This window comes from Oryzias latipes, chromosome 17 (assembly GCF_053564925.1).
Source record: "Oryzias latipes strain Hd-rR chromosome 17, Olatipes_Hd-rR_3.1".
Taxonomy (NCBI): Eukaryota; Metazoa; Chordata; class Actinopteri; order Beloniformes; family Adrianichthyidae; genus Oryzias; species Oryzias latipes.
Genome location: NC_136253.1, coordinates 3,528,707 through 3,555,912, shown reverse-complemented (window position 1 = coordinate 3,555,912; position 27,206 = coordinate 3,528,707). Strand labels below are relative to the sequence as shown.

The 27,206-nt window shown below is 43.4% G+C and overlaps 1 protein-coding gene across 8 annotated transcripts in view; it reads right to left on the bottom strand.

Annotated features, from left to right (window-relative positions):
• Positions 1-27,206, bottom strand: part of LOC105356097 (contactin-associated protein-like 4) — a 258,282-nt gene that overhangs the window by 208,563 nt on the left and 22,513 nt on the right. For 2 of the 8 annotated variants that reach the window (XM_078934172.1, XM_078934173.1), the window contains exon 1: positions 13,646-14,138. The exons of 3 other annotated variants lie outside the window; for them this stretch is intronic. In XM_078934172.1, coding sequence (XP_078790298.1) covers positions 13,646-13,736 — 91 coding nt within the window. In that variant the 5' untranslated portion in view covers positions 13,737-14,138. Of the gene's footprint in view, positions 1-13,645; positions 14,152-27,206 lie in introns of those variants that run through there. 3 more of the 8 variants (XR_013650452.1, XM_078934180.1, XM_078934177.1) reach the window with 3 other exon arrangements.

Below are 27,206 nucleotides of genomic sequence, written 5' to 3'. Positions count from 1 at the left end.
ATTCAGCTTGCTTTGGCCCAAGACTTTTTTCTTTGTTAAAATTGGTAGGGAGTTTCAGACTGAGATTGCAGTAAAGAACCGTATTGATAGTTCCCTGATCCATTTTCTCTTTGGTCAGTCACACTGATCCCACCAACCATGCAACTGCAACAATGACAGAAAAGCTGACTGCAGCACATTTTTTTGGTACTTTACCTTTTTTCCTTAGCTCTGCAGAGTTCCACTGTCCATTTCCTGGGAGCACTGCATCTTTTTAATAAGTAATATGTGCAGATAAATGATTTGTGATTCTTCCGGTCAGTGAAATGATGAACCATTTCACTCATTTGAAGCTCAGGTTTTAATGTGCCTAGTAAATTCTTGTTGGTCTTTCCAATGATCATACTTTTTAAAAGTGTAAAATAAATTGAGGGCATTAAAAAAGCCGCATGAAACAAAGAGCATAGCACTATTAGACTGAAAGAAAATTCTGAGTATCAAGAGAAAGATGCCAGCAGAAAGGAAAAATTTTTCTCCTTTTCTTCAAATGTTTATCACCACCATGGAACCTTGCTTTGTTGAAGTTACCTTAAGACACATTTCATCTGCTTTTTTACAAACTGTCTTTAAAAAGTCCCTCCTGCGTTACCCAATGGTGCACCCAGCCACACAGATCCCATTTAGTGTCTGTAACTACTCTGTATCTATTATTGTCATGCTAGACGACCTAGCAAGGTGTCATCTTCAATGTTGTCAGTGATGGAAATCTCTCCTAACTGGTCTGTTCATCCTTTCTTTCATTCAGTCGTCCTTTCATCCCAGAACATGATGCTTCCACCTCTATGTTTTACAGTGGGTAAGATATTCTTGGATGCTACTCAGCATTCTTCCACCCCCAAACATGACAGTTGGTGAGTTTCAGATGACCTTCTCCCAATCCTCTTCTGGATCATAAAAATGATCCCTGGAGAACTTTAGACTGTTTTAAATATGTGTGTACTGGCTTAAGCAGAGGGACCTTTGGAGTTTCACAAGATTTAAATCCCTGACAATGTTGTGGGTTACTATGGTAACCTGTTGATGAGGTTCCAGCTTTTTCAGGTCATTGACCAGTGTTGGTCTGGGCTGTTTCCTCACCCTTCTCAAGACCATTTGTACCCCACCAGGTGAGATTTGTGTGGAGGTCCAGGTGAAGGGAGACTGTCGGTGAGTTTATATTCTTTATCCATTTTCTAATAATCCCTCCAACAATTGATCTCTTCTCTCAAAGCTGCTTGCTTATTGTAGATTAGTTCATTTCAGTCTTGTTTAGTTTTACAATCTTGTCTCTGGTGTCCTTTTGGCAACTCTTTGGTCATGGTGAAGAGGTTGTAGTCTGACGAAGGTGGAAGTGATTCCACCGAAACATGTAAGGTATGTTCACAAACACAAACCGTGTCTGAGAAAAAATAACTTAAGAACTCAGTTGTAGTCTGACTGTTTAAAGATGTAGACAGGTGTCTTTTTTACAGATAACCAGCTCAAACAAGTACCGTACTATTTTTTGAGCCCCCGTTGGTTGTAGGTCCGTAGAAAAATGGAACGGACCGGTTAGGGCAGAGCTACTGTTGAAACCCGTTGATATGTATTTCTGTTCGCCGCCCGCAAAATTCTCTAAAACAACATGAAATGCTTCTGGGCTGGTGGATGACCTCCATTGTTGTAGTTAGTAGCTTCATCCCGCATGCCCCATGACGGTCCAACTTTGAGTAGAAACACTCACCCGAATTGACTGGACCGTTTAAACCAGACCAAACTGGACCTGACCAGTACGTACTGCTCAGTGGAAACAAGGCTTAAATGACCCTGTCATGTTGTTGCATTCACTTTTGATAGCACACAAAAAAAGAAAAAGGTACAGAAAATATTAAATGAAGATAGAAAATGAGAGTGGAGGAAACAATGAGTTACATCTTCTACATACAGATGTGGATTTCCAGAATAGATAAATGTAAATGTTCTGAAATGTCTAAGGCCTCAGACATGCTTAATTCCACAGCTTTAACTGTCATTAACATTCACCAAAGAGCTCCAGTTTCTTTTGTCCTCACAAACTTCACTTGATAGTTTTTATCCCTGCAGGCTGACCTAACAGACCCTTGCTAAAGTGGGCGGTGAAAGGTTCTCTGTTTTAAAAAGTGGTCAATTACAGTACTTTGAAGAGGTGGAAATGAGAGGAAAGGCTCTCCTCACATGCAGACAGCTGTACTCCCTGAGGAGCTGGTGTGTTGTGAGAGCCAGGTCTCGCCAAAGCACCACTCAGAGAAAAGGGCAGTTAAAAACATCGGGTCGGTCTCCCCTCAGAGGAGCTTCGGCTTGTCAGAGCCGACATCCCTGACGGTGTGACTAGTGGAGCACAAACACAAACGGCTCTAAGGAAAATCGCTGAATACCTGTTGGTCCAAGCAGCCGGTGAACCCCATCACTGGCCTGACTGTGCCAAACGTAGAGGATGTTGTGCCTTCCTCGAAAATAGATCCTCACTCTCTGTGAACTTCAAATGTAGGACCAACCCACAATACTAAGCTGACATTTGCATTAAAGTCCTCAAAAGTACAGTTTGAAGTGCTTTAGTGACAAATCACTTAACCGTGACTGTAGTACATAATTTTGTGGCATTAGACGACCTGTTGTTGGCACTGGGGACAATGAAAGTTGCTCTGCTTCAAGATAAGAGCACTTCAGGGAAGTGAAGGGAGACATTAAATAGGAGGGATGTGAGACACAAGACGTGTTTGCCTTTTCACTGAATAAATAAAAGAATAAGAGAAAATAAACTGTAAAAGAATAATGGAAATGTGGAGAAGAGCCTCGGAGCAATCCATAACAGGACTTTATATTGTTGACATATGAGGGACTTATTTTAATCCCCACATATAAAATATCATCCTTTCATAAAAAAATGTAATCCCTTCTTTCACCTGAGGAGGAGGATTTAGGAGAGAATAGGTCTCAGCGCAGCCCAGTGTCAGTTTTACCATTCAGGGTGAATAAACTGTAATTCTGACAGCTCTGGGAAGTCTCAAATGACTGGAGAAAAATCTCTGGGGTGACAAAACCGTGGCACTGTCAAGCCCAATTAATCACCTCTGACATGACGGCCACACTAATTCTTGGCACAGAAGAGTCATGGAGGGGGAGCAAATCTCATTCACGTACTTTCTGGAATTCTTTATTGTTCTACTGAATAACAAAGTGCTCACAGTCACCATAACAAAGCAGGGGACCCTGAATACAGATAAGCTCCATCCATCACCCTAGCAAACAGCAGGGAACTGAAGGTCCTGCTCTTCAGAGTTCTGTAAGCCCAGAGTTCAGTGCTTCTCAATGTGAGACAGTTCGACTTACTTATCCAGTCAGAGCACGCAGCGGTAAGCAGGATAATGAGGCTCCCGCCATGGTTGTTTTTGCTCTGGAGCACTAACAATCATCCTCAAGCAAAAAAAATGTCAAACTTCATTTAACTAATGTGAGGAACTCCACCGACAGTCTGAGCCACAGGAATTGAACCTGGGTTTTATCAACTTCACAGCTGTGCCAACATTAAGATAGATTCTGCTGCGTCAAAACTGCCGATAAATCACAAGGCTGTCAGATTGAGCATTATGAAAACATAAGATTACATAAAGTTCTGTAAATAAAAAATAGTTTCGTTATATGTTAGACTCTGCATATTGTTGCGTTTTACTGTAAAATATAGGGATTTAATGTAATAGCAATCAAAATGTGAAACATCTTTGCTATAATTATGCAACGCCAAACAAAGTCTATATGAGTTTACATAATGGCTTTGTCACAGCTGCCCCTACAGCTAGACACGGGCTGTCTGTAGGCAAAAACCAGATATAAGGGCACCGTACGATAGCGTCACCCAGATCTCAAAAGTGCATGGAAATTGGGTTCCCCTTATCAATACTACATAATACAATTACCACACCCATGGCAGTTGTACGATACATTTTTAACAAGACTCAAAGGGACTGCAAGACACATCTGTACTCCCCTTAACATGCACCTTTAATCACCTGCTTCTCTATACGACCCTCCACAGGTCTATACAGCCCAAAACCCCAGAGCATCTGTACTGATCAACCCCTGTATGGGTACATGAGACTATACTTCAATATCTACAAGAAAACACTGATCTATGGGCATCCCTTCCTGAATGCGTTTCAGACTGCAATGATCTGGTGGTTGATTTAATTTGGTGAGCAAGCCGACTGAACATCCAGGTAATCAAAAAGTGGAATCAGAATCAGAATCAGAATCACTTTATTTGCCAAGTACAGCGCATGTACAGGGAATTTGACTTCGGTTACTTGTGCTCTCGTGCAAACTAGCAAGGAGAAGGATAGTAGAAGGATAAATAATATAAAAGAAGGTAAGTGTAAGGTAGCTGTATGAATAAATAAACATAACTGAATAAGGAAATAGATTGAAATAACAAGACAAAAAGATAAAAAATGAAAAATGCAGCAGCAGTAATTCCAGTTGGACAGTTTATGTGATTGTACAGTGTCCTTGAGTAGTCTGGAGTCAGGTGTTCATAAGAGTGACAGCTCGGGGGAAGAAGCTGTCTTTGTGGCGAGTGGTTTTGGTTCGCAGTGTCCTAAAGCGTCGCCCTGACGGGAGGAGGCTAAAAAGGCAGTGTCCAGGATGAGAGGGGTCTTTTACGATCCTGCCAGCCCGCTTCCTGGCACGGGATCGGTACAGGTCCTGAATGGGGAGAAGGCTGGAACCAATAATCCTCTCAGCAGATCTGATGATTCTCTGAAGTCTGTTTCTGTCGTGTCTGGTAGCTGAACCAAACCAGACCGTGATGGATGTGGTCAGGACAGACTGGATTATTGCAGTGTAGAAAATGGTCAGCAGCTCCTGAGGCAGGTTGAACTTCTTGAGTTGTCGCAGGAAGTACAACCTCTGCTGAGCCTTTTTCCGGAGTGAGTCAATGTGAGCGGTCCACTTAAGGTCCCGTGAGATGGTGGACCCCAGGAACCTGTGTGAGTCTGTTGAGGGGACAGTGCTGTTGAGAATTGTGAGTGGGGGGGGAGTGGAGGGGTTCCTCCTGAAGTCCACTGTCATCTCCACTGTTTTGAGTGGGTTCAGCTCCAAGTGGTTCTGGCTGCTCCAGAGGACTAGCCGCTCCACTTCTCCTCTATATGCAGTCTCATCACCGTCCCGGATGAGCCCAATGACTGTGGTGTCGTCTGCAAACTTCAAGAGTTTCACAGAGGGGGCTCCTGATCTGCAGTCATTCGTGTAGAGGGAGAAGAGCAGAGGGGAGAGAACACACCCCTGGGGGGCGCCAGTGTTCAGGATCCGGGTGCTGGATGTGAAGCGACCCAGTTTTACCTGCTGCCTCCTGTCGGTGAGGAAACTGATGATCCACTGACAGGTGGGGAGAGGCACGGCGAGCTGGGACAACTTCTGGTGGAGGAGCTCTGGGACGATGGTATTAAATGCAGAGCTATAGTCCACGAATAGGACCCGTGCGTAGGTGTCTGCAGAGTCCAGGGGGTGCAGGATGTAGTGGAGAGCCATGTTGACTGCGTCGTCCCCTGACCTGTTTGCTCTGTAGGCAAACTGCAGGGGGTCTAGCAGAGGCTCTGTGATGACCTTCAGGTGGTTCGGCACCAGTCGTTCGAAGGATTTCATGACTACCGAGGTCAGGGCGACTGGTCTGTAGTCATTTAGTCCTGTGACTGGGGACTTCTTGGGGACTGGAATGATGGTGGAGAGTTTGAGGCATGCAGGTACCACACACATCTCCAGGGAGCTGTTGAAGATCCTGGTGAAGATGGGAGCTAGCTGGTCAGCACAGACTTTCAGGCAGGAGGGAGAGACTCCATCGGGTCCTGGAGCCTTCCTGATCTTCTGCTTCTGGAACTGTTGACGCACATCTCGTTCACAGATCGTCAGTGCGGATGAGGGGGCAGGTGTGGGGGAGGTTGTGATTGCGGGTAGATCCTGTGTGATGGAGATGGTGGCTGAGGGGGAAGGTGATGTTCTTTCGAACCTTGAGTAGAAGTCGTTAAGCTCCTCAGCCAGGTGGTAACTGTCTGAGGGGCGGGGGGATGGTCTCCGGTAGTTGGTGATGGTCTGCAGGCCTTTCCAAACTGCAGAGGAGTCGTTGGCAGAAAACTGGTCCGTCAGCTTTGCAGTGAAGGACCTCTTTGCAGCCTTGATCTCCTTTGTTAGCTTGTTTCTAGCCAGTTTATACCGGTCCCGATCTCCACTCCTGTAGGCCTCTTCTTTGTCCTGACGTAGTTGCCTCAGTTTAGCAGTGAACCATGGTTTGTTGTTGTTGAATGTGCAGAAGGTTTTAGTCTCCACACACATGTCCTCACAGAAACTGATGTAGGATGTGACAGTGTCAGTGAGTTCATCCAGGTCTGAGGCAGCAGCCTCGAAGACGCTCCAATCAGTGCAGTCAAAGCAGGCTTGCAGTTGCAACTTTGACTCATCTGACCATCTCTTCCCAGTCTTCACTATGGGCTTAGCTGATTTCAGCTTTTGCCTATAGGTTGGGATAAGATAGACTAGGCAGTGGTCGGAGAGTCCCAGGGCAGCGCGGGAAACAGAGTGATATGCGTCCGTTATTGTTGTGTAGCAGTGGTCCAAAATGTTCAAGCCTCTGGTGGGGCAAGTCACGTGCTGTTTGTATTTGGGTATTTCAGCCTTGAGGTTTGCTCTGTTGAAATCCCCGAGTGTTATCACCAGAGAGTCGGGGTGGTTTCTTTCAACCTCTGTGATCTGGTCAGCGAGTTGCTGTAACGCCTCCGTTACGCACGCCTGTGGTGGAATGTAAACACCGACCAGCACGAACGAGGAAAACTCCCGCGGAGAATAGAATGGTCTACAGTTTATGAAAAAAGACTCCAAGTGCGGGCTGCATGTCTTCTTTAGCACAGTGACATCTGTGCACCAACCTTCGTTTATATAGAAGCACGTTCCGCCTCCCTTTGATTTCCCCGACAGCGTGGTGTTGCGGTCCGCGCGGTGCAGCTGGAAGCCCGGCAGGTGAAGTGCGCTGTCCGGGATGTGTTCACTGAGCCAGGTTTCAGTAAAGCACAGGGCGGAGGAGCAGCGAAAATCCGAGTTTTTGTTTAGGAGAAGCAGCAGTTCATCCACTTTGTTGGCCAGAGAGCGGACGTTTCCTAGGTGTATGGCTGGTAGAGCGGTGCGTAAGCCACGCTGCCTCCGCTTGACTAGCGCGCCTGCCCGCTTACCGCGTTGACGCCGTTTCCTAATTCCACACAGGGCTGCTGCGCCTCCGATCAGGATCTCCAAAAAACTATCCGTATGAGTGAAAACAGGATTAAAAAGTCCGGCACTGGACTCCCGGATGTGCAAAAGCTCTTCTCTGCTGAATGTAACCGCAGTGGGAGAGCAGAGAGCAACGCTAAAAGGAAAAAAAGTGATAAGTGCGAGAGAGCACAGCACCGAGGCAGCCATCCGCGGCGCCATCTCGGAGAGATGTGGAAGTCACCAGTGTGTCAATGGGTGAATGGGTTTGTGACTGCAAAGCGTTTTGGTCCTTCGAGGAAGGTAGAAAGCACTATATAAGTTTACGCCATTTACCATTAACAAAGTTACTACATGTGAGTAGCATGGATTTTGTTGTAGGAACTAACAACAAAGCCCTTTTTTTTAACTTGTGCGAGTTTGGACAGTACTGCCACCAAAAGGGTATAAATACACAACATTAAACAAGGATAGTTTATTAAAAGTGCAGTTTAAAATCAGATTCATTTTTGCAATTTATTACGAAGTGAACTGAGACCCCTTCATTTGTAGCTGGACCAAAGCCCACTATTTTGGTTCATTACAAAGCTCAGATAAGTTTTCACAAAAATGTTCTCTCTCACAAGAAACAAGTTTTGATACAAACTAAACAGATCTGCTTCAAATGTGTTGATTGACTTCAGTACAGAATTTTTTTAATTAATTAATTTTTTTGTTTGTTTTATCGCCATCTGTCGTCAAAGTTTCTCTGAGCAAATCCCCCAACAATTTGCTCATGTGATTTGGCCTTCCCCTTACCACCAATTCCTCTTCTAACCTGACCCTCTGCATGCATCCAGACTTAGGACAGGTAGATAGAAACACTAGAACGCGGTCATTTGTGTTTACCAGAACCAAAAAATCATGGTTTCAATAAATATTATACATCTTGTTGGAAGACACTGTGACCCTTTGATTAAACATAAGCACACAACTGGAAAACTTTACCAAAAGAAAATAGAATTATGCGCTTTTGTTTACACATTTAAAATGACATCAATTTCAATCAATCAATGCATAAGATACTGTACAATTTGTATTGTTTTTCACTTTACACAAATCACTGTAGAGGACATTTTTGAAAAAAACAGTTTTAAGTAATTGGGACCAATAGTTTTTGTACCATTGAACTATTTAAAATCCTAATGTTTTTTTTTTTATTAGTTTTGGTTCTGTTGGAACTTATAAATGATCTTTGCTTAGATGGTACTTTTCTACAAAGCTTCTCAACCTCATACATACAGTATACCACAAAAATTTACAAACTGATGAGGGGGCCACTTTGCCACCAAACCCAATAGGAAACCCAGGCCATACAGTGTTGGCCAAGGACAGTTTCACATCTTAGTGGGGTTGACGGGAATCCAACCAACCCTATGGTTAAAAGACAACTGCTCATCTCCCATCTCTAGTAGTTCATAGAAATTGCTAACAAAAAGACTTGATTTGCAAAAGTGGTAGACTGCTGTAGACTTTCCCAGCTCCTGTCAGGTACAGGATGGAGTCATGTCTTTTTTTCACAGCAGCATTACTAAACGCTGCTCCTCAGTTGGATCAGGTGGTCAGTCAACTAACCATAGAGTCAGTGGGGCAGAGATACCTGAAAAGGGGGTAGAACTCAATAAAAAGTGCTGCAGAAGAAGTGTATGCTGAGATCTTTTTATAATAGAAATGACTAATTTCTCCTTTTCCTTTACCAAAAAAATCTAATGATTTGCCTGACATTTACTGTAGATAGAAACCTGGGAAATGGCAGCCTATCATGATAGACAGCCCCTTCTCTCATCAGTTCAATGTTTCAGGCCAATTTAGACATTCTTTTCTCACATTTTTCATTGTGGAACAATTTAGCCAACTTTAGATTACTAAAGTGAAAGAAGAACTTTTGAGGTGTTAAACTTCCTGAAGTTTCTTTCTATATGATAACACCTGTTTTTTCCAACCAATTCCAATCTAGATAGAAAGGACAGATAACCAGCATTAATTTTTAACTAGATAAAAGAAACCTTCATTACCGCGAACAGTCCACATTTTTATACCACACTATGTTGGATTTACATTCTGTCCCGATAGATCGAGCAAACTGATTAAATTTGAATTATTCAACAGGAGTCACAAGCTGCCTGTGGTCCCACTTGTTAATTGATTAATTGAAATGCAGAGCAGTGTGCTGTGCTGACTAAAACCCTGAAGGTAAAGACATGACAGGAGCACCCCTCTCATGGTTAATTAGCATAGCTTTTACACAAAATTGATAACCCATGATAATATAATCTGATTGGACTTTGGACAATCATGTGACACACTAAAGCAAAGCCATACAGAAGCTACAATACATTTATTAAAAGAAACATTATACACAAACTGAAACTAAATAAATACCTAGATATTTAGGAGTGATCCCTTTGAAAAATCATACCGTTATTGGTTTTAAATCTACTTACTTAGTAAATTTGATATAAAAATGCTATTATCTTTTAAGCTGACATCGCACTGAAGCACGGTTTCTCAGAAAAGAAAAGAAAATACAATCAACGTGGACAACAAACGGCAAAGTTTTCATTAAACTAAACGGCCCACCTGAACAGGCAAAATTGCAATCAGAGAGATGGAAGAACTGGATCAATTTTGAAAGAAGACGACAAAAGTACAGTCCTCTTTAACGCGAATAAAATAAATAAATAAATACATAATACACAACTATGGACATAGACATTGACCAAGATACCAATTTCTTTGACTTTGTAAATAACCACTGCAGTTATTACACAGAAGAAGAATACAATAGAAACACAAATCCTAATCACGAACTCTCAATGATACATTTCAACAGCAGAAGCTTATACGCAAATCACCAAACCATTGAAGAATACTTACAGCAATTTAACAAACCTTTCCAAGTAATTGCAATTTCAGAATATCACTTGCAGCTATCACTTTCACTTTGTGAACAGGAAAAATGAGCAAGGTGGGGGGATGGCTCTTTATAAACACAACAATCTTAAACACAAAGTTGTGGAGACAATGTCGGGCTGTATTGATGTTGTCATGGAATATGTATTAATAGAGATCAGCATGGAGAAACGGAGTAACCTCATAATCAGTTGCGTATATCGAGCCCCTGCATCAGACATGGAAACCTTCACAAGTGCTATTGAAAACATGTTTGCCAATATTTCCAAGAAGGTCATATTTCTTTGTGGCGATTTTAACATAGATCTGTTGAACCCAAACAATCACACCAAGACAGAAGATTTCACGCATACAATGTACAGTCTAAGCCTATATCCATTAATCAACAAACCCAGCAGAATAACAACAAACAGCGCAACCTTGATACATAATATTTTCACAAACTGCCTAGAAAACAGAATAAAAAGCAGACTGTGGCAATGATGAGAAGACACGTCTTGACTTCGATACGTGAAGCTATATTCACTCATATGCCAAACTGAAATAAAGCGGGCAAATCATCTTATATATATAACTCAACTGTCAAAACCCATTCTGCAAGGGCGTTTAATGAGTCTGCCAAATTGGCTATGTCGACTCGCAGCCTGTGTAGCCAACTGTGGGACGCTGTTTGTAGAGCGTGGTAGATCTGGGGGTCTGGAAGGAGGACGCCCACGGCGAGGAACTCGAGCTGGCTGCACAGCGTCGCCTGTCAACACAAACGCTGGTTTCAGCCGGTCCACTGTCACAAAGTCTCTGCGCCCACCCATGTCCAGGACAAAACATTTGTCCCCCTTCTCCAGGACACAAAACGGACCATCGTAGGGGGGATGAAGAGGCGAGCGGTGGGCGTCATGTCGGACAAAAACAAATTGGGCTGACTGGAGCGATGCAGGCATAAATGGCCGTGGGACGCAGTGGTGCACGGGGCCAGGAACCGACGGTAAACGAGGGCCCGGGGCAAACGACTCTAATAAAAACTCCCCAGGAATTCGGAGCGGCTGTCCAAACACCAACTCAGCGGAGGACGCGTCTAGGTCAGTCCTAGGAGCTGAGCGTAGCCCAAGTAGGACCCACGGCAAACGATCCAACCAACAGTCATCTGTGAGCGCTGCACGGAGGGCAGCCTTAAGAGAACGGTGGAAACGCTCGCACAACCCGTTCACTTGAGGATGATAAGCCGCAGTACGGTGCACCTGCACCCCTAAAGATCGCGCCATTCCCGACCAAAGCTCCGAAGTGAACTGGGGGCCCCTGTCTGAAGTAATGTCTGACGGTAGACCAAAACGGGCAACCCAGGCAGAGAGAAAAGCACCGACCACGTCAGCAGATGTAGTGGAGGACAGAGGAACTACCTCAGGCCACCATTGTTAATAAATGTGTGAAACCCTTCGAGGGAGGCAGTGGGCCAAACAAGTCCACGTGAACGTGGTCAAAACGCTTGGCTGGGATCGGGAAAGGTTCTAGGGGGGCTTTTGTGTGCCGGTGAACTTTGACGCGCTGACATGCAACGCAAGCCGAGGCCCAGCCCTTCACATCCTTACGCAACCCAGGCCACACAAAACGGGAACTAACCAGCTTTACAGGCGCACGTACACCTGGGTGGGAGAGGGAGTGAACAGATTCAAAAATGCGCTGCCGCCACCCGGCAGGAACCACCGGCCGTGGCCGTCCTGTGGAAACGTCACACAGGAGAGTCAGACCACCATCTTGCCACACAATATACTCAAGCTTGAGGCCCGAACTACCAGAGCGGAGGGCAAGAATATCTGCATCACCAGGCTGCTCGGCGGCCATAGCAGAAAAATCTGTCCCAACAAGCACCGGGGAGACGAGTACGCGTGAGAGGCAGTCAGCAACGGTGTTGGACTTTCCGGCTATGTGATGTATGTCAGTCGAAAACTCAGAAATGGCTGCCAGATGGCGCTGTTGGCGCGCAGACCAAGGTTCACTCACCTTAGCCATGGCAAACGTAAGTGGTTTATGATCCACATAGGCAACGAAAGAACGTCCTTCCAACAAAAAACGGAAATGTCGAGTTGCCAAATACAGAGAAAGCAACTCGCGGTCAAAAACACTATACTTGCGTTCCCGAGTCTGCAACTTGCAGCTAAAAAATGCAAGAGGCTGCCAAGCGCCCGCCACTTGTTGCTCTACCACAGCACCCACTGCTATGTCTGAAGCGTCAGTAGTCAGCACGATCTCAGCATCTGGGTCTGGGTGCGCGAGGAGTGCAGCCTTTGCTAAGGCTGACTTAGCTCCGTCAAATGCAGCAACACGGTCTGGGGTCCAATCCACAGGGTCTGTGGCTTTCTTTGAACGCAAACTGTCATAAAGCGGTTGTAACAGGTGGGCAGCCCGGGGAATGAACCGGTTGTAAAAGTTCACCATCCCCAAGAACTCCTGTAGGGACTTAACCACTTCAGGACGGGGAAATGTTGCCACGGCCTGAACTTTGGTGGGAGGAGGAACCGCACCCTGCGCTGAAATTCGATGGCCCAAAAAATCAATGGCTGACAAACCAAACTGGCATTTAGCCGGGTTAACGATTAAGCCGTGGGTTTCCAACCGCTGGAAAACTTCCTTTAGGTGAATGAGATGCTCTTCAGGGGAGGGGCTGGCCACCAAAATGTCGTCTAGACAGACGAACACGAACTCGAGACCGCGTAGCACGGAGTCCATTAACCTTTGAAAGGTTTGGGCTGCACCTTTTAGACCGAAGGGCATGCGCAGGAACCCCAAAAGACCAAAAGAAGTGATCACCGCAGTCTTAGGCACGTCTTCTGCCCGCACAGGAACCTGATGGTAGCCGCGCACCAGGTCCACTTTGGAAAAAATTGAGGCGCCGCACAAACGAACCAAGAAATCCTGAATGTGGGGAATGGGATAACGGTCAGGTCAGATAGCGTCGTTCAGACGGCGAAAATCCCTGCACGGGCGCCAGTAACCATCTGCCTTGGCACCATGTGGAGGGGCGATGCCCACGGGCTGTTAGAGCGCCTCACGATACCCAGACTTTCCATAGTGGCGAACTCCTCCTTAGCGATGGAGAGTTTTGCCGCATCGAGGCGCCGTGCACGAGCAAAAACTGGCGGGCCCTTAGTGGGGATGAAATGCTCCACGCCGTGCTTAGCCACAGCGGAGGAAAAGGCGGGGGTGGTCAAGGATGGAAACTCAGCCAACAAACTCTGAAAAACGTCATCGCATGACAAAAAATGCGCGCGCATGACAGGCCCAGACCCCCCGGCTGCTCATGGAACAGTGGCAAAAGTGATCACGTCTATTAGTCTGCGGTTAGCCATGTCCACCAACAAACTATGTGCACACAAAAAATCTGCACCGATAATGGGAACAGAAACAGAGGCAACGACAAATTCCCAATTGAACTTACGTCCATGAAAACATACAGTTGTCCTTTTGGTCCCAAAAGTCCCGATAGCAGATCCGTTAGCCGCACACAGCGGCGGTCCACTGGTGGACATCTCTGAGCCGGAGGGGGGAACCAAACTCTTCTGGGCGCCAGAGTCCACCAAGAAACGACGTCCGGAGCAAGAGTCCGTAACAAACAGCAGCTCTCCACGTTCGCCAGCACTCACAGCTGCTACCGAGTGCCGGCTGCTGCGTTTCCCGAACTCAAAAACGCACAAGGCGGGACACAGCGCTTTGCTTTCCTTCCGAACCTCTGATGGAAACGGCACAGGGAGGTCCCGCGGCGCGCGCCCTCGCCGACTGCAGACACCGATACCGGATCGTCCTCCGTCTCCTGCAGGTGGGCATCAGACGTCACGTGCTGCACGGCGAAACGCCTGGTAGCCAGCAGAACTCGGTCCGCTTCCTCAGCCAGTCCTCTGTAATCTCCCGCCGCCAGGCGAGGAGAGTTGGCCAAAGCCGCGCGCACGGGCGGCTGGAGCTGCCGCAAAAAAATGTGCGGGAAAAGAAAACCGCCCTCATCCGAGCCGAGCAGCGAGAGCATGCTGTCCATCAAGTCCACAGCCGAACTGTCTCCCAGGCCCGACATGCTGAGGATCTTCTCTGCTCTCTTTGAAGCAGACAGGCTGTATCTCCGCAGCAGAAGCTCCTTCAGAGCCGCGTACTTCGCCTGCGGGGGCGGGCTGCGCAGCAGCGGCATTGCCCTGCGTGTGGACTGCTGATCCAGAGCAGCCACCACCAAGTAGTACCTGGCGTCATCCGTGTGCACCCCGCACAGATGAAAAAGGGCTTCGACATGTTGGAACCAGGAGGCGGGATCGCTCTGCCAGAACTCGGGCAGCTTCACGGCAGCGGCAGCTAGCATGGCCGGGTCCCCGCGCGCGGGAGATGGTGAGGTCACTGAAGATGACGTTGAAACTCGCGCGTCTGCTGGTTCTGACATTATTCACGATTGGGGTCACCAATGTGGCAATGATGAGAAGACACGTCTTGACTTCGATACGTGAAGCTTTATTCACTCATATGCCAAACTGAAATAAAGCGGGCAAATCATCTTATATATGAACACTGAATCAGACCACGCCCATAGCAAATACAAAGCCTGTTGGGTGTGAAGCCCAGAGGCAAGGATAACCCTACTAATGACAGACATCAGTGACCACCTCCCAGTATTTGCTAACTATGAATGCCTATGTAGAGAAATAAGAGAAAAGGCAAATAGTTTACCGAAGAAAACTAACAGAGGAATAAATAAATACATTTAAATCAGAACTACAAGCACAATCCTGGAAAACTCTGTATGAATGCAATGATGTCAACACAGCCTATGAAATATTTATGCAGGAGTTTACATCTATCTACGACAAAAACTGCCCACTTACAAAATCCTGTAACAAAAATCAACGTAATAAAAACCCATGGATGACCACTGGACTGAGAAACGCATGCAAAGAAAAGAACAGTTTATACAAACAATTCTTAAAAAACAGAACTGTAGAAGCCGAACAGCGATACAAAAAAAATAAAAACATTCTAACCAGTATCATGAGAACATGCAAAAAAAGACTATTACACAGAAATATTCGAAAAAAATAAGTCAAACACTAAAGAAATTTGGAAAGTACTAAACAGTGTCATTAGAAAACACAAAGAGAAAACAAATTACCCAGACAGTCTAGTTGGTAAAAATGAGATGTGCAATGATATTCAGGACATGACAAAGGAGTTTAATGAATATTTTGTAAAAATAGGGCCAAAGCTAGCCGACAAAATAAAATGTTCAAAAACATCAGAAAAAGAAACAGTCCAACACGGCATAAAAACAAATCCAAACTCGATGTATTTAAGACCCGTGGAAGCAAAAGAACACAAAACATCTACAGACTGTAACGGAATTAATATGATGGTGATAAAAAAGGTAATCGATTCCATTGTTGACCCGCTAACCTATATTTGCAACTTATCCTTCAAACAGGAACATTTCCAGAAAAAAGGAAAATAGCCAAAGTAATTCCACTACACAAATCAGGAGACTCTGCCAATTCTCAAAAATACTAAAAAAGTAATCCTAATAAGGCTTGAAAGTTTTATAGAAAAACACAAATTAATATCCGACTATCAATATGGTTTCAGAAAAAAAAGATTAACGTGCATGGCGATTACGCAACTAACTGAAGAAATTATAAATGGCACTGACAATAAAGAGTTTGCAGTAGGAGTGTTCGTCGATCTGAAAAAGGGTTTTGACACTATTGACAATATCAATCAACTTGCCAATAAAAAGTCAATAACATTTTAGTAAACAAACTGGAAAAGTATGGAATACGAGGACCAGCATTAGAATGGTTAAACAGTTACTGTCATGGTTTGAGTTTCTTTTGTCTTGGTTTTTGTTTTATTTCTTGTTCTGTCATGTTTGGTTCTGTTTCCTGTTTTATTTTGAAAGGTGTTCTGTGTTGTCATGTTCCTGAGTTTTACTTCCTTGTCCCTATCTGTCCTGATCATGTTCACCTGTGTCTTGTCTGCCCTGTCTGTATTTAAGTCTCGTCTCTCCCTTCCTCTTGTGCTGGTCCATTAACGTCTCTAACGTCTTCATGCCTCTTCGTCCCAGACTGTCTTTTCCATGTTCCTCGCCACGCCACAGTGAGTTTTGTTTTGTTTGGTTATCCTGCTCTGCAGCGCCTTTTGTTTTTCCTATTAAACCCTCTAGTCTTGGAACTGTTTGCCTCCCGTCTCTGCATCTGGGTCCTGCCTGCTCTCGAGCCCCCCTCACCGTGACAGTTACATTAATAACAGGCAGCAGTTTGTCCAACTGGATGACTGTTAATCATCCCTGCTAAATTTAAGCTGTGGAGTACCACAAGGGTCAATATTAGGTCCCATACTGTTCATCCTCTACGTCAATGACATACGCTTGGTATCAAATACACTTAAATACTTTCTATATGCAGACGACAAGTATAGTCAGTACAGGGGAGAGCCTCAGGGAAATTGTAAAAACAGTAAATACAGAATTAGGGAAACTAAAACAATGGTTTGACAAAAATAAACTGTCACTCAGTGTTAACAAAACTAATTTCATGATTTTCGGAAATCGCCACATTCCTTCAGATTTAGAAATAAAATTTGCCATTGATAATCACGTTCTGGAAAGAGTGTCTGAAATCAAGTTCCTTGGAGTAATTCTGGATGAAAAAATAAACTGGAAACCACAAATAAAGCAGGTCAGAGCTAAAATTGCCAAAAGCATAGCAGTGTTGGGGAAAACGCGCCATATTCTCACTCACAAGACACGTTGCTAATATATTCATCCATAATACTACCATATTTACAGTACAGTGCAGAAGTTGGGGGAAATACTTGTAAAACAATTCTACAGTGTTTATATATCTTACAAAAAAAAGCTGTTCGAATTGTCCATGGAGTGGATTATGGGACACATACAAACGCTCTGTTTTTAAAGTCGGGTTTATTGAAACTATGGGATCCAGTGAAACTGAAAACAGCTCTCGTCATGTACAAAGCCAGATACAACTTACTTCCAATAAACTTACAGCAAATGTTCAAAGACAGAGACGGGAGTTACAACCTAAGAAAACAACTGAATTTCAAAAAGCAGTGCATACGAACAACAAAAAAGAAAATGTGTCTATCTAATTGTGGTGTGGATTTATGGAATGGATTGGATGAAGGTTTAAAACAAAGCAAAAGTTTACAAATATTCAAAAAATCCTACAAGAAGTCACTATTAGAACTGTATAAGGCCAGAAACGATTAAACAAAAAATGTCACTTTAGCACAGTTGCCATACAGAATTGTATTGTGAATGTTTTGTAACTATCTGTAAATAGCAATACGCGTATTAAAAACGCACATCATAAGGTTTTGTAAAGAGGGGTGGGAGCAGACAAGATCTTCTCTTTAACCCACTCCTTTTCAAGCACACTGTATTATTTTATGTATTTGAAACCAATGTGTCTTAACTTTCTCATTTGTTTTGTGTTTGAAATAAACGAAACCGAAAGTTGGGGACAACTCCTCATTCAAAGACACCCCTCTTGCATTCATTTTATTGTAATGCCTTCCTATGAGTCAGTCGGTCTCTTGAGCTTTCCCATGGCAGTTAAGACATGAAGGGAAGACTGACTGTGTGAGGCTGAAAGGGTGAAAGGGTTGCACGGTGGTGTAGTGGTTGGCACTCTCACCTCACAGCAACAAAGCTATGATTCAAATCTAGTTCAAACCTTTCTATATGGAGTTTGGATATTCTCACTGAGCATGTGTGGGTTTTCTCCAGGCACTCTGGTTTCCTCCCACAGTCCAAAAACATGCTTCATAACTTGATTGACAACTCTTGAGAGCATCTAGGTGCGTATGTGTGCCTGCATATACAGTATGTGTTGCAACAAATTGGCAAGGGTGTACCCTGCCTTCACCCAACAGTAGTCGCGGCAGGCTCTGGAGATCTGTGATCCCGAAGGGGTTACTGCAGGTTAAGAAAATGGATGGGTGGACTTTTATAAAATTAATTTGTCTTACATCAGATGAATGGCTTCTGTAGACATAACAAAACCATGACTAAAACATTATTCTAAAAAGTGAAAATCAACCAAGAGTTTGCAGATTTTTCAGAAGTTCTTTTAATGGCTAACCTAAAAAACATTTAGGTAGGGGAAGATGGACAACCCCCCAGGTTGGCATGTTGCCAGGGGCAGAATAAAACATAAATAAAAGTAAAATGAATTAAAATCAACAATTTTTCAGATAATTTCTTCTTGCATCAAATGTCACCCTGTAGGAAGGGTTCCCTGGTGTGAAGTGTTTCTCCACAGGCATTGTCACTACATTACTTTCAAAGTGTCATCACCTTAGTGATTGGGAGAATCCCGTTTATGTACATTCCTTCTTGTAATTCCTTTATTCTTGTCAGGTGGGGAGGGCTGGTGAGCGTGAAGGACCCAAAATGCAGAGACGGAGGCACATGGTTCCAGCCCAAGGGGTTTATTTAACAAAAGGCGCTGCAGAGCAGGGTAACACAAAACAAAACTCAATGTCGGCAAAACTTGCAAACATGGCAGAAGACAGACATGGACATGGCAGCCAGAGAAGAGACGCTAATGGACCAGCACAAGAGGAAGACAGAGACAAGACTTAAATACAGACAGGACTGACAAGACACAGGTGACAACGCTCAGGAGAGGTTGGAACCAGGGAAGTAAAACTCAAAACCATGACATAACAGTAAACCTTTCAAAATAAAACAGGAAACAGAACTAAAACATGACAAAACAAGATAGAAAGCAAAAACCAATACAAAGAAACCCAAACCATGACAATTCTTAGCTTATCGTTGAAGCTTCCATTGTTAATGCCTTTGTTTCTGTAATTTATTATTGTTTCCAAGTTGTTTAATTAAAAAAGAAAGAAAAACAAATTGTGGTTATTGGGAGGGCTGATGTGAAGGGTTATACAATGTGTTTTTGTTTTGCTTGGGGGGGGGGGGGGGGGGGGATGCGAAATTGTATCATACTGTAGCGACCTGGGGGTTAGCCCCGCCTCAACCCCTAAGACTCATGGGAAATGGGTAATCTTGGTGTGAAAACCTTGAGTGAGATGGCTGGAAACAGAAGAGACATCCATGCTGTTTAGGCTGTATGTGTGTGCTTGAATAAATGGGCTTGATGCTGAAAAGGTAACGTCGCTTCTCTGCCTGTTTCTTTCTATATGAGACTGTCCGGGGTCATGCGGTGTATGGGGCAAGGACAGCTCTCCAATGAAGCCACTCTATTAGCAGTGTGGCTTTTGCTTCACCACTAAAGTAATGCAGCAGCTAGGTTGTTACAATACATTTCCCCTCTTTAAGGGGTGCCATGTGGGGTGGTTTGTCCAGAGTACCATTGAAGCTGAAGCTGCCACTGTTTACACAAATAAGTGAATGATAGAGAGCCTCTTCTGGTAAATGGTGTTGTGTCAAACTGCAGCTTTGGCAGGAATTCTTTGTTTTATGGGAAGCATAGAAAAGCACTGGAGAGTTTACAAAAACATTAAGAATGTAAAAAATGAAATTTAAAACAAAGCAAGAAGGAAAGTGTGTGTGTTTGCTATGGTCATTTCTTTGCTATAAAACTGTCTGTCTGTGAGGAATCTATTGGAAAGCCCGTTCATTTCTCTTGTAAATGGTGCCATATTTGTAAGGAATGTGCATTTGTGAAGTGAGCAGCAGTGCACAGAGTACAGGTTGATCTCATAGTTGCCAAACTGTTTACATTACTGTTGATACTGACTCTTCTTTGAGTTTCTGTCACCTACAGGTGTTTCCAATCAGAGTACCTATAGTTTACTAGTATACTATGGAGATCTAGTATACAGTACTAGTATACTTGGCTGTAATTGGCTGTAATGGCTAGGTAAAAGAAAGCAGAAAAGTTCAGCAGTAAGTTGACTAAGGATGACTCATAAACACCTGCGCTCACTCGGAAGATTGACTTTTTAAACCCAGACAAAGAATTTGTCCAAGAAAACTGTTGGTCACATTAGAAAACAAATATCTTCAAAAAACAGAAGTGTTTAGCACTCTCACTTCATAACGACAAGGTCCTTGTTCAAAGTTCGTCTGGTACAGTGTTGGAAAAATGTATACAAGTTATCTCGTATTTGCTTTTATGCATTACCTAGCTATATAGGTGATATAATCATGCATGCAGAAGTGAAACGCTTGGGGGGAAACCAACTATCTTTGCGTCTTCCCAGCATCAACATGATAATTTGCATCTTCCAAGCATCAGCATGAGAAATATGTGTTATCTGTGGCTAGACCTGAATCGAAGGACGATCTGTGTTAGTTATCCGTGAGAAAGGGCTTTGCAGGTCCAAAGATGATGAGGGAAGACTTTGAAAAGATAGTTGGTGTCCCACCAGGAGTTTCACCTCCACCTTCCTGGGAAACAGAGTTGGACACACACACTTCTACAAACATGATTATATCACCTATATAGCTAGGTAATACATAAAAGCAAATATGAGATAATTTATATACATTATTCCAACATACAGGACAAACACAAGTACCTGTATTTTCTCCAGGTACTTGGCTTTCCCCAAAAACTTGCCAATAAAAAAACAAAGCCCCTCTCACCCTTACGCGGGCGGTGTTCCCATCGCTTGGCAATGCCACATCCACCACAACGGCTTTCCTCTGTTCTTTATCCACCACTACAATGTCTGGTTGGTTCTCCATAACCAATTCTATGTTAGAACACTTTCGGCCTTGTTGTCAGCATCCATGAAGGGAAAAGACAATTGGATAAGTGGAATGCTGTGTGTTGACAATGTTACACAAAGATAGCGTATGCCACAGTAACACATCTAATCTGTTAACAAACTTAAAACGGCATCACAAACTGTAACAATCGGGTCTACAAGAAAAAAAAATTGCAAGTTAAAATGTTTTTTTTAGGCCAGTGTCCAAAGTTTTTGGTTCCTGGCAATTATAGATTTTCTTATTTTATTAAGCAGATCATATACATAGGTCAATTTTATTTATTGTTATGTAAAACCAATAAATGCATTTTGCAAGTAATTTTTTCTGCTTTAGTTTTTTGTACAGAAAAAATAAAAAAAATAAATAGACAGATAAAACCTTAATAATCTCCCAAGGGAGAAATTCAGGTGTCCGGCAGCAAAACACACATAATAAATAACAATAAAATAATAGTTCATAAATTAGCAGTTCATATCAGACAGATTTGTTAAACAGCTGTACCGAAACGAAATGTAGCAAACCGAGCCCTATGAAATTCTGAATCCAACCGAATTGAGATTTTAGCGTATCGTTGCACCTACATCACATAATATATCCCCACATAACATATATATTATGTAGGTAAAGGTTTCTGGACCTTATCGTCTCAATAATAGCTTGTATGCCAAAAAAGTGTGAGCGACCGCGCTCTAAATTGACTGGGAAAATGTCCCAGGTGAACCCCACCTTCATCCAGCAGTAGCTGGGTAGGCTCCAGGATGTCCATGACCTTGATTAAGCAGGGTTAATGAAGATGATTGTTTATACCATTTTAGAATTGTCATGGTGCCTCTGGCAGTCTCTCCTCCCCCCATCTGCTCAGCCTTCCAGATTGGACCCAGCTGTCGGCACTCACCTCATCAGCCTGTCTGCCTTCTTAAGAGGTTTCTTCACCAGCATTCATCGCCAGTTCGTTGTTCCTCTATGGTGCTTATATGTGGTCACTACGTCATGCTCGCTGGTTTACGCTTTACTTGCCTTTTTGTTGAATCCAAGTTTAATGCTTTATCTACAGGACGGTTTCCCATGTGTTCTGTCCTGGGTCCTACCTGCTCACAAGCCTGTTGAAAATTTTACGCTGTCTCTCACCAAGCCACGCCTCCAAGTGACGCAACTCCTCTGTACCGCTCCACACGAGCTGCTACAGCACAGGAAGAAAACAACATCCAGACATGCCTGCCGATGCTCACTTGACCGGGTTCCAGCAATTGTGTGTGTGTGTTTTTGTTTACATTATTGTTTATTTTATTTTTATTGAAATGTAGTTTTCTCAATCAAATTCTAAAAGTGTGTCTCTAAAGGCTTTACAAAACATGTTGAGTTGTTCTCTGAGCAGCGTCTGTGGCCTAGCATGCCTAAATTATAAATAAAAGTGCAAGAATTTTTATCCTTTAAAGTCAAAACATCTGTTAGCATCGTAAATGCAAAGGAAGAAGCCCACACAAACAGCCTCGTAGTGCTGACACCCGACACAGAACACTAATCCAACGCTGGCTTTGAAAACAGAACAATCACCCGGCTATATGAGGCGTGTCATAGTGAGCGGTGATGTGGGTGGACGCGTGGGAGACACAAATTATCAAAACAGCAGACTGACATTTCAAATCTCTTCATCTTTCTAAGCTCCTATTGGTTTAACTTGTCAATATGATGCCAGAGGGTTATAAAGATCCACTGAGGAACGCCATCTTTCACCAGCGCTAATTTCAAACACTGCAGAGACCCAAAACACTGGATTTTAATCATAATGCCAGAATTATGTAGATTTGGAAAGAGTGCTGCAGGCAACATCACTCGTGCTAATTGCCTCAGTAGGAGATGTGTAAAATAAAATACTGTATCCTCTAATCCACCAGCTGCAGCAATGATTTGAATAAATTTGCCTCCTAATGGTGAACAACACATTTCATAAAATATGTGCTTTGTGTCGTTCAGTAGGGAAAATGCACAGCTATGGAAATTATTTAAAATTTTGTTTTTAAAATTGGCGGCTGATAAATTACACAATTGGTCCTTAAATTCAAAATTCAAGATAGGTTTGTTGTCATTCCACACATAGTATTTGCGAAGAAATAAACGGGTGAGACGAGATGTTGTTTCTCACTAACATGACAGTGCAAAAAACAGCAATAATGAAAATAGCAGTAAGAGAAATCCTAGAATAAAAATAAGATGGATAAAAAATTAAGTGAAATAAATAAAGATAAAAAAAAATTTAATATAAAATGAAATAGAGTAGAATGGAATAGAGACCAGCATTCAGTGAGAAAGTGACTATGTGCATAACAGCAGTTCTTGTTTTTTTTTTTGGGGGGGCGGGGGGTTACTAGAGTCTTTGTCCATGTATTGTGTTTTCGGGTTATATGGGGGAGGGGGGGGGGGATCCTTGGATCTTATTACAGAGTGGAGTTTGTGATGGCATGAATGTATGAGGAGGACAGACCATTCAGCAGCCTCACAGCTTGTGGGAAGAAGCGTTTTAGCATCCTGCTGGATCTGCAGCTGATACTCCTGAACCTCCTCCCAGATGGCATGAGGCAGAACAGTCCATGAGAGGGGTGCTGGGGGTCCCTGATGATGGAGGTTGCTCTGCGTAGGCAGCGCTGCTCGTATAACTCCTCCAGGATCGGGAGAGGTGCACCAACAATCCTGCTTGCAGCCCTGACAATCCTGCTGAGCCGTTGTTTGTCCTGAACTTTGCAGCTGCCAAACCAGGATGTGAAGTTCTGTGTCAGGATGTTCTCCATGGTGCCCTTGTAGAAGATGATGAGGTAAGGTGTTGGAACTCCAGCCTTTCTGAGTCTCTGGAGGGGGTGGAGACGCTTCTGTGCTTTTGTGATGACCATGTGGAGTTGGTGGAGGAGGACAGGTCGTTAGTGAGGTGCAACCCCAGGAACTTGACGCTGTCGACCTTCTCCACAGCAGCACCGTTTATGGTTAGATGTGAGTGGGGGTGATTGCCAGATGTCCTGAAGTCAATCACCATTTCTTTAGTTTAGTCCACGTTGATCTGTAGGTTATGGGATGTGCACCACCTTGCTAGCTGCTCCACCTCCATTCTGTACGCAGACTCATCATTGTCGCTTATGAGACCGATCACTGTTGTGTCGTCTGCAAACTTATTTATCTAAATGTGTCGACCTTTTCCTAACAAGCTTTTAAACTATGAAATGCCATTAGGCTACTTATTCTAAGATTTTAAGACCAGTTGAAAATTTGATTAACAAAGGTTAGAACAGTCTGACACTTTAGCTAAAGCCTTGGTTACAACTGCCCTTTAAAGGTGGATATGAGCTGTATGCGAGAGAAAAATGGGCAAACTTATACGGAGCACACAGGTGCCCCACATGAAATAACAGATTGCTGACCATTTCAGTCAGACAACTCATGCAGTAAAGAAGATTTATTCCATATTTCTTTTAGTTTGGCATGAGGCTCCATTCAGATCCATAAAACAAAGATCTCCATAGAAAACTTTTGGTATTAAACTAACCCTAACAGAGCTCACAGGTGGAAGCCGGGGAGGAGGGTGGGGTGACGAACGCAGAGCTCACAGAAATGGAAGAAGACGATTGGACCGCACCTGGAACTTAAGTAGGACGCAGAACAGGTGAGTTGATTAGACTGAACCGCCCGCGGGGAGGAGTAACCAGGTAAACGCACTGCTAGAGTTGTCTGCCTGAAATACTCCCATGGTCGTTCACTTGATAAACCCATAGAGTGAAAATGTTCATACACATTTTCTAAGAGTATGCTGCATGCAAGTGGTTGTAATGAATACTTATACCATGGTCCGGGTGAATACTCGATTCTGATTGGCTGCTGGCTGTGCATTAAAAAGTGATAAAGTACAGTGATAACCGCACGCCCTAAAAAGAAGTTCCGGTCACCTAGCTTAAATCTTCTGTATCACTTCTTTAAAACAACCTTTGGCTTCGTCATCTGGACAAAAACAAACGGTAAGAGGTAAACTTTTTTCTCTCTGAACTGATGCTTTATTCAACCCATCGGAAATATCAGCACATATGTATCACTTTATTTCGTCAAATCTTGACTGCAGTGGTGGTGCGGCGCCTTGTCAAGTTACCATGACAATGTGCCGCACCGTGTAACAAATATGCCGCTTTTTGTGAAAAAAGCGATCCAAATCGGAAAAAACAAGAATTGAGGACTAAAAACTGGTCAATATTTATTTATTTTGTAAGTGACCATGGTATAAGCGGGTTAATGGCTTTTGAAGTATGCATTATCACTTTTTAACGCACTTCGCGGAAGTAACTAAACCGTCCACTTCGCGTCGGATGGTTCAGGCATATAGGATAGGGGGACGGTGGAGAACAATCACCGAAACGGTGGCTTTGCATATAGCCAAAGACATGGTACCCATATATACCGAGGAGAAGACGGGGTTTATTAATTAAATTAAAACCTTAGACCCCAGATATGAGCTGAATTGTTAATCCTTTAGAAAATGGTGCTACTCTCAAGGTGAAAGTTTGTCTCCTTTTAGTCTAGACTACAGAGTGTGACTTAAAACACAGCTGGGACTTTGATTCCAAGAGTTTGTTCATTTATTTATTATTGATCCCAGAAATGGGGGTTACATTTATCTTGCGTTTGATTAAATAAAAGCAGTTGTGCTTTGTTTCTAGTGCTGCTACTTTAATTTAAAAAAATCCGGTTTGATTGAATCACCACGGTTAAACCAGGTGAATAAGTAGGGATCTGCAAAATTATATATATATAAAGAGGCAAAAAAAAATCTTAACACATAAAACCCATGAGGTATTAAAAAATTAAGTTATTTCAAACACAAGAAAACTCTCACTTTCACAAATCCTTTAAGTTTTCTGAAGTCAAAAAGAGAGACGTGTGCAGTCACTGCTAATGTCTAAGTTTTAAATTAGCTGAACAAGTTAGAGGAAAACTTAAAGTTATTGCCTTAGCTTGTCTGCAGCCTTTAAACACCTTCAATGAAGTATGACAGGAGTTCCAGTCTGCTTTGTTTTTCTTTAAGACAATCTGACCCCCAGGAGCTGTTAGGGGACAAACGTTCTGAAAAAAGTTCTTTCCAACAAGCTGTTCCTTTTCAGACGATCAGAGCGGATGCACAAAGGCTGATCTTTGACAAACCAGGAAACGACGGCTGTTCTTTCAAGGAAAAATCATCAGAGATGTCCAACTTTTAGCCGAACTTTGAGTCAGTCTTTGCAGCACAGTGTGTTTGGGAATAGTTATGACAGCTACAGTGTTTGAATGATGAGGAAAATGTTAAAGCTCATGTGACCCAATTGGAAAATTTGCTTGAATAAAGACCAATAAAACAAAGATTGTTTGAATATGACACTGATGATCCTCCTGCAGCCGACTCAGCTTCTAAAGTTTTTAGAATTTAGATTGTCATTTTAAATTTGACAAACAAGTCAGTGCAGTGGTCCAGTCCAGCTTTTATCATCTTAGATTAATCAGTAAAGTGAAGCCATATCTCCCCCATGACACCCTGGAAAGGGTTGTTTATGCATTCATCTTTTCCAGACTGGACTATTGTAACTCCCTTTATTCTGGGATGGACCAGTCTCTCCTCCACCGTCTTCAGCTGGTCCAGAATTCAGCTGCCCGACTTCTAACAGGGACCAGACGGCGTGATCACGTCACACCAATACTGCTCTCTCTGCACTGGCTGCCGGTTTCTTTTAGAATTGATTTTCAAATCTTACTCTTGGTTTTTAAATGTTTACATGGTCTGGCACCTCCTTATCTTTCTGAGCTCCTGCAGAGTCATCGTCCTCGTAGAGCTCTGCGATTGCTAAATTGCATCAGGGCTGTAGCATAGAGGTGGCGTATAATTTTAATTCAGCAGAGAGTTGTAAAAGCAAACCCTCATCATGAGAACAAAGAAGCAGTGAAGCTCAATTGCTCTGAATTTCCCCTCATATGTAGGCTTTGATATCACTTGTTCACATTTGTTAACAAATTCCCAGAGCACTAAACACAGCAGCATACAGAATCACCAGTTAGATCTTCATTTCTAAACAATCATGGCAGCTTTTTTGTAATCACCGTTTGCTGTTTTGAATGCATAATATCCAGAGGGCTCCTGGTTCTTTACTTTGCTTCTATCAGCGTGTTGTTAACTGTAAAACACACAGAATGGGTAATTGGAAAAGAAAAGTGCAAAAAAATGCATTTTTTTCTTCAAATTGATAGATCCAGTGTGCGAGCG